This window comes from Toxorhynchites rutilus, chromosome 3 (assembly GCF_029784135.1).
Source record: "Toxorhynchites rutilus septentrionalis strain SRP chromosome 3, ASM2978413v1, whole genome shotgun sequence".
NCBI classification, from domain to species: Eukaryota; Metazoa; Arthropoda; class Insecta; order Diptera; family Culicidae; genus Toxorhynchites; species Toxorhynchites rutilus.
The window spans coordinates 20,324,882-20,333,491 of NC_073746.1; the positions used below are offsets into that span (position 1 = coordinate 20,324,882).

Here is an 8,610-nt window from a genome sequence, read left to right on the forward strand (position 1 = left end):
GCGTAATTGCTTGACTGTGTTCCTATAGCTACTGCAAATCAACTGATAAGGGCATCGAAGGATTTCTGTAGAAGGCTTAATAAACGTAGGATTTAGAAAAAAATGGTCCATTGAAATAGCTTTAGTTTTTTTTATCGCCTTTCGAAATGGTTATCCATAGAGCTCAATTCTTCTTATTCGTCTACAGCAAGACTTTATTCCCGAATCGCGCTAGCTGACAAACGTTCCTCGTACGATTTCACACTTCTTTAAGTTCGAAAATAAGTACAACTTTTTGAAATAATTGTGTTACTGACACATTCACGAAATGACACGAAGTGTAATAAAAGTATTGATCTGCATGCGGAATGAAGTCCATTCGACCCAGAACACAACGTATAAAATCATATGAATTCTGTAAATATCAAGTGTAATTATTAATCTCTATCTATCTATATATATAAAAATGGAGTGATGTCTGTCTGTCTGTCTGATTCTTATAGACTCGGAAACTACTGAACCGATCGACATGAAAATTGGTATGTAGGGGTTTTTGGGGCCGGGGAAGGTTTTCGTGATATTTTGAGACCCCTCCCCTCTCTCTAAGGGGGGGCTGCCATACAAATGAAACACAAATTTCTGCATTACTCGGAAATTAACCAAGCAAACGAAACCAAATTTGGCATGTGGAGGTTTTAAGATGCAATAAATGTTTCTATGGTGATAAGATACTCCTTCCCCCTCTCTTAGAGGGGGCTGCCATACAAATGAAACACAAATTTCTGCATTACTCGAGAATTAATCAAGCAAATGAAACCAAATTTGGCATGTGGAGGTTTTAGGATGCAATAAATGTTTCTATGGTGATAAGATATTCCTTCCCCCTCTCTTAGAGGGGGCTGCCATACAAATGTACACAATTTGTTGCATTACTCGGAAATTAATCAATCAAACGAAACCAAAGTTGGCATGTGAAAGTTTTAGGGTGCAATAAATGTTTCTATGATGGTTAGACAGTCCTTCCCCCACTCAAAGGGGGGGCTGCCATACAAATGAAACACAAATTTCTGCATTACTCGAGAATTAATCAAGCAAATGAAACCAAATTTGGCATGTGGAGGTTTTAGGATGCAATAAATGTTTCTATGGTGTTAAGATACTCCTTCCCCCTCTCTTAGAGGGGGCTGCCGTACAAATGAAACACAAATTTTTGCATTACCCGAGAATTAATCAAGCAAATTAAACCAAATCAGGCATATGGAAACTTTAGGGTGCAATGAATGTTTCTATGGTGGTTAGATACCCCTCCCCCTCTCTTAGGGGTGGCTGCCATACAAATAAAACACAAATTTCTGCATTACTCGAGAATTAATCAAGTAAATGGGCGGGACGAAGTTTGCCGGGTTAGCTAGTATATATATAAAAATCTCGTATCACGATGTACGTGGTCGAACTCCTCCGAAACGGAACAACCGATTTTCATGAAATCATGCACAGAAAACTTGGCAGGCATGAGAATAGGACGTTAACTATATATGATACCGCTAGGGTACCGATTACCGTATGTTTGATACCAATTAGGGTGGCCCTATGTAGAAAAAAATTCAAAACAATTTTAATTTCTATTTTTTCTTAAATTTGGCATAAAAGTACATATAACCTCAAATGTCCTATTTTTAAACGCAATTTTAGTATTTTGGTATAAATAAAATACAAATAATCGACCCGTCGTTCGTTTTTCAAAGACAACGAATTAATTTACGTTGTTAAATGACGGATAGCGCTAAGTTCGCCTCATCGAACTTTCATCAACACATGCGCCAATAATCTCAATTTGGCTAAAGCCATGCGTATTGCCGGCGAGCTGGAAGACTTTTTGAGTAAACATAATAATTGATTTAAACTCTTCATAGATGAGCTCGGTTTGCAAGGTGACAATCACGTTATTGTCATCAATCCTAATAAAACACCGACTGAAGATCTCGTGTATACATTCAATGCGTATGTTATTGAAGACATTACTGGAGTCATATTAGGCGACTGCACAGCGACGCGAGAAATTGTGATTCGAAGAAGAAACAATAATCTGGAGTTCATCGTTGACACCCACCGTTCCAACGACGCTTTCCATCTTCTTCTTCAATGATACTTATATTCCTAATGTTCACCACCTCAAAGTAGAATGACTGGCGAACTGGCGAAGTAGAGAGCGAACGACTGCGATTCTAGACAATCAGAAGGGGTGTGAGCAAAAATACACTCACTTGCGAGACGCTATCATGAGCAACGAAGACACAGCCTTTGTTGATGCCAGGCCTAAACGCATGCATTGTCATGATATTACAGCACGTTTGTTCAAACAAAAAAAAATGAAATAAAGAATGAGCCTCGTTACAACATTCACGTATCCGTTCCCACACCTTGCTGGATGTATTCGTTGGAATGGGAAAATCAAGGATTACCTCATATGCACATTTTTAATTTGAATAGTCGACAAAATACGCCCTGAGGAAATCGATAGTGTGATTTCCTCAAAAATTCCAGATGCGTCTATTGATCAACTACTAACCCATACTCTGAAGTACGATCGATGTTGCAATCGATTATTAATACGATTGCAATATTGCATTCTGTCATCCGTTCGACTTCGACGAGTCGTGCACATGTCATTCGACCTTGGAACGCAAGGCGATATAGATGTCATTAAGCTTCGTGTTTCATTTCTGTGAAGCGTAAATTGTTATGAATTTTCGAGTGAAATAAACACGCTTTAAAACAAAAATTTTAAATGAAATATAACACAAGTAATATAAATAAAACACAAGAAATATAACTGCAAGTAGAGAAAAAACTTGAACGAACATTGTCTCTGATATTTAGTTATATTCTGGATAATACTTTGCTAAAATGCAAGGAGATTTATAGAAAAATAGTTAAGTTAGTATTTAAGACACATCGAACAAACATTTTCATTCAAGTTTCAACAACTTAAATTTGTTTCTGGATCTGCTTATGACGAAATATGGGTTATTGCTCGATAGTAGTACCACAGACATGGTTCATGGCCGCGCGGTGATCTTAAACTTTTATAGACTTGCATGGCAGATGGAAAATGTACACTGCACTTTCTTAAAGATTTCACCAACGACACGACCGCAATATATCAACGAAGAAATACTGATAATGACAGATAATCATTCATAAAAAATAACAACGCAGACATTGACATGGAAAACCTTCGGCGGTGCCATATTCGCGTCAGTTGAGCAAAACATTGAATGTTCATATTAATGTTAAGTGCTGTGGTTCGATGAAGAACAACACATTTGCAACAACGAAATTTATATTTATATATTTTCTTTATTTAATTTGTCTACTTTACACAAGTATGAACACATAAGTCACGAACGTGTCACGTATGTGTAGATTATTAATACATTTTGACACACTTACAATAAATAAGATATTTTTTATTCAACAACCAACATTCACATTCACATTCTTCTTCTTCTTGAATGGCGTTAACGTTCCCTGTGGAACTTTTGCCGTCTCAACATATGCATTAACTAGCGTCATTCATTAATACTTAGTTGAGATTTCTTAAGCCAAATAACACGCCTTGAATGTATTCCGAGGGGCAAGCTCTAGAATACGCGTGATCACAGTGCAAGTCGGAGGAAATTTCTTTGACGAAAAATCCTCCGGCCAGAACGGGAATCGAACCCGAACACCCGGCATGATAATGTGAGACGCTAACCACTCGGCCACGGGTGCACCCCACATTCACATTCACTAGAAATTATTTTATGGCCGAACAACGTTTGCCGGGTCAGCTAGTTATTATAACAAATTACAACAATATACTTTCTACTAAAATATTGTTAATTACTTGTTAAAAATATGTGTTGATGAATAAGGGTCGACCACCAAAATCAATTTTCATTTATGTCGACCCCTTTGAGACCCCTGCTCGAGGGGAATGAATCGCTAAAAAAAACTTTACTTCTTCTTCTTAAATGGCACTAACGTTCCTAGAGGAACTTCGCCATCTCAAAAATGTCATCTCAAGATGTCAAAAAGTACCTAGTCTTTTTTTGTCTTTATTTAAGAGACTTTCAACCGTAGACTGATTCGTCTCTGTCAGCAGCTAGTCTGCGTAGAAAGCACCTAATCGTGATGTTATTCTTTCTATCTTTATCAATAATTGTGTAGCGATGTTCAATAGACCTGATTTACAACTTATCTCTGCTTGACAATATTTTTCTTGAGACTTGCGTCAATGATTCCTGTACTTATTATCCCGTAAAGCTTACGTTCCACGGGCAAAGCTGACTGCATAAATCTATTTCAAAATGTACCATCCCGAAAGCTATCGATGATTGTCATACTGCTTCCTCAGCTGGCAAAGAGGTATTAACGCTCAAAACTTTGTACCCCAGACTGAACGCTCTTGTTTGTAAGGCGTTAAACTTACACCACAGTACAGAAATGAAAGGCGCAGTCCTACGTCAAAATAAGTGCATTTATATCGGCGTTGACACTGAAAAGGCTTCAAAAGGTACTTTTTGTCCTTCGTAGATATAAAAATAATGTGCTCCCGTGGCCGATTGGTTAGCGTCATAACTAACATGCCGGGTGTTCAGGTTTGATTCCCGTTCTGGTCGGGGGAATTTTTCGTCAAAGAAATTTCCTCCGACTTGCACTGTGATCATGCGTATTCTAGAGCTTGCCACTCAGAATGCATTGCAAGGCGTGTTATTGACGCTAATAAAAATGACGCTACGTTGAGACAGCGAAGTTCCTCTAGGAACGTTAGTGCCATTGAAGAAGAAGAAGATATAAAAATAGGCTTCAGAGCTGAATCGCCTTATCGTTTTCGTACATTCATAAACTTAGGTTCTGGGAAACCGTAAATTTGGTGTTATTTTTAACTTTAAAGTTACCGATGCCAATCAGAATTGCAGAATTTTCCAACATGAACTACTGTGCTAAAATTTACTTGAATTCTCCATTCCACTTGAAGGTCGTCAAGAACTACTCGCAGGGGACAGTTCGCTACGGTCCGCTTCATCAGATTAGCCTGGTGGGCAAAGTTCACGAGGAGGTCGGTGGCTACTTCCCAGATTTACTGAAGCGGCTTGAAGAAAACCCATTCCTCAATAAGGTATGTTCTGAGTGAGATGATGTCCATTTAGATTGAATATTGACCATTTCGCATCCGCAGGCAATGCCGTGGGGAGAGCTGTCAATTGTGCAAATGGACCCGCGACTGTCGAACGACGGTCCCATCCTATGGATTAGGCCCGGAGAACAGCTTGTGCCGACGGCGGAAATTAACAAAACGCCTATGAAGAGACAAAGGTGAGCATTTGTACCATTGTGTGATTTTGATTCATTGAACTGTATCTGACTTGCTTTATTTCTCAGGACACGCATAAATGAGTTGAGGAATTTACAATATTTGCCACGATTATCGGAAGCACGTGAGACGATGATTGAAGACCGCACCAAAGCACACGCCGATCACGTTGGACACGGCCATGACCGGATGACGACAGCTGCTGTCGGTAGGTTTCCATTTAATGATTTTCCGTCTATGTTTATCTGCCACAACACTCAATTTAATGTTTGTTCACAGGTGTACTCAAAGCAGTTCGCTGTAACATCCCAGATGAGTTTAATCGCATCACGAAGGATGTGGTCGCATTCGATGCGCACTGTTTCCCCCATCTGGTGGAAAAACTACAGTTGGACCTGCACGAGCCTCCGATCTCGCAGTGTGTCCAATGGGTGGAGGATGCGAAGCTGAATCAGCTGAGGCGAGAGGGTATCAAGTACTCTCGGATATCGCTGTACGATAACGATATCTACTTTTTGCCACGAAACATCATCCATCAGTTCCGAACAGTGACCGCAGTGACAAGTATAGCGTGGCATCTGCGGCTAAAGCAGTACTATCCGGATCAGGAGATTGTCCAGGAAATCGCTAATGGATACGAGGTCGATCCGCCCCACTACAAAGAAAAGCAAACTATTTTGCCGCACCCGATCTCGGCGGAGGAGAAGAAACAAACCCCCATCAAGCGGACACACGATGGCAAACCAAAGAAGTCCGAAAAGAAGGAGCTGAACGCCACTCCGAATACGAAGGACGAGAAGAAAGTGGAGGAAATTGCTGCGGAGAAGCAAAACGCCGAGGCCAAGATTGATATGAGAAAACTAATTAGGGATGAACTCCCGTTGAAGAAGGAGAAGAAAAGTAGTTCCAGTCATAAGCACTCGTCCTCTTCAACCTCCTCTTCGTCCCATAAGCCTCACAGCAGTAGTAGTAGAAGCAGCAGCAAGGACAAACATCGCTCTAATGGAGAACGAGATAAGGATAAGGATCGGGAGAAGCATCGAGATCGCGATAGGGTTAGGGAGAAAGAACGAGATCCTGATCGAAACAGAGAAAGGGATAAAGAAAGAGATAAAGATCGTCATCAGCACTACAAACTTCATTCCTCTTCTAGTAAATCATCCAGTTCATCATCCTCCAAGCACCATCGCGACAAGCGGGACAGGAAGATGTCTCACTCTTCGTCCTCGTCAGATCGGCATCCGAACAGTAGCAGTAGTAGTAGGCGAGAATCGACATCGAGTGTAACGAGGGAGAAGGAATTAATCTTCGGGTTAGTCGCAGCGATTCCGCCCGTCGCAACGGAGGTCGAAATAGAGAATGTTTCAGAAGCTCCCGCTGGCAACAGCAATGTGATTGTTGATGGCCAAGCCATCGTAGATGATACAAACCCAGCAGCACTCAGCAACAGCAATAGCAATTACGAGTCTGTGATAAATAGTAACGACGAAGCCAAGCTTACCGTTGCGATGGAGACAACCATTTCGCCCGAAGGTGATGAGATCAGCACCGAAACGCTCTTGCTTCTGAAACCGGAAGAGGAAATCATCACCACAACCATTGTAGACGATGATCAGCACCTCAGGGCGGTATCAGAAGTTCACTGTGACAACACCAAGTCCTCTGTAAATATTGCGGAATCGATTTCCTTTGCACAAAGCCTTCCCCCGCCACCTCCACCTCTGCCCCCTGTCGAGGCACCACCATTGCCCCCGTTGCCACCAACATCTCCTGCGCCAGCACCACCTGCTCCTGCAGTTGAACCAGCAACCGAAACGTACAACCACAAAAGCATCGAACATCATCATTCATCGACGCCAAAGGTGAAGAAAAGTATTCAAGTATCGACAGCAAATATTCACACGAACAGCAGCAGTAGTAGCAGTAACAGTAATCACCAGCAAAAACAATCCACCCCAAGTCACCCTTCATCTGCATCATCCAAAAACACCAGCACAACACCCTCCAAAGCATCCAGTGATCTGTTGAGCTCGATTATGGCTAGTATGGAGAGCACACCGAATCGAAGTTCCAACAATTTTTAAAGTTTTCTTCCCATTCTTTGTGCTAATTAACTTTATTTTCTGTGCCACAAACTTTCCTATTTCTTAGGAACAGTTCTCCCCAAAATGTTCCTTCGTTTCTTTGTGTTGAATGTTTACTTAATCATTTTATTTTAGAAAATCTACGGGAACTGGTATCCTTTTTATTTTCGGTCGCTAGTGGCGGAAAACTTTTGTGATCCATGTAAGACTTGGTCTCTAAAATAAGTCGTTTTTTTGTATGGAGAAAAACAAATGCATTCTTTTTTCCCTGGAGAAAGGCTCTCACTTTTTCGTCCCCAATATCCGCCCCTAGCCACAATCACCTTACTGTAAAAAAATCACACTGCCATTACTCCACAAAAGCGGCATATAAACACAGTGAATATGCTCTCATTTCTTAATTCACGATCTCCTTTTTTTTAGAAAAGAAAAGCTACAAAAACACGGGAGCTTCAAAACTTCCTGCTAAAATTATTCTATGTATAGAGATATGGTCCACTCATTCACATCCGCACACGCACACATACACATATGCACACAACCACACCACAGAAAACACTTGTTTTTACACATCATCCAATTTGTTGTACACACATACATACACACACAAACGCGCGAAAGGAAGAAAGCAACACAAAGTTGAACCATGTTATGAGTCCACTTCAGGAATGTGTGATGTAGAACGATTGCTGCAACTATATAGCAACTAAGAACAGAAACTAATTATAGGAAATAAGTTTGAAAACAAAACAAAATTAGATTCAGGAGCATACAAATTAACAAAAGAAAAACAAAAATCACATGAGAACACACGCACGCGCTAGGACACGAGAACGTGTGAGCAACACAACATATAGAGAATGTTAATTTTCCTTGTTGACGATTTGTTGAGTCGGCTATATATTTCTTTTTTTTGAACAAAGAATGAGTATATAAGTATGTGTGCATATAAAGTAAACTTGAATGAATGGTAGGCTTGGAAGAATTCGAAGAGATCGGCAAGCGAGAACTTTAGTTAAACATCTGCATAGATGATCTTTCGATAATCGCTAACACTTTGTTCGTCGTCACATTCTATCGCACTAGAGTTATTAAGTTATATCTCCACGCGCGCGCATTATAAAGCTGTTGTTAGTATCTTATTCGCCCAATAATATGCTGGCAGGTTCCCGGCTTTTATACATTGTC

General features: G+C 40.6%; 1 protein-coding gene across 2 annotated transcripts in view; it reads left to right on the forward strand.

The window, feature by feature from the left end:
• The window catches only part of LOC129775496 (uncharacterized), a 49,475-nt gene extending 40,865 nt beyond the window's left edge, over positions 1-8,610 (forward strand). For both annotated transcript variants that reach the window (XM_055780299.1, XM_055780300.1), the window contains 4 exons: positions 5,003-5,143; positions 5,204-5,340; positions 5,407-5,546; positions 5,618-8,610. In XM_055780299.1, the coding sequence (XP_055636274.1) occupies positions 5,003-5,143; positions 5,204-5,340; positions 5,407-5,546; positions 5,618-7,422 (2,223 nt within the window). In that variant the 3' untranslated portion in view covers positions 7,423-8,610. The remainder of the gene's footprint in view (positions 1-5,002; positions 5,144-5,203; positions 5,341-5,406; positions 5,547-5,617) is intronic.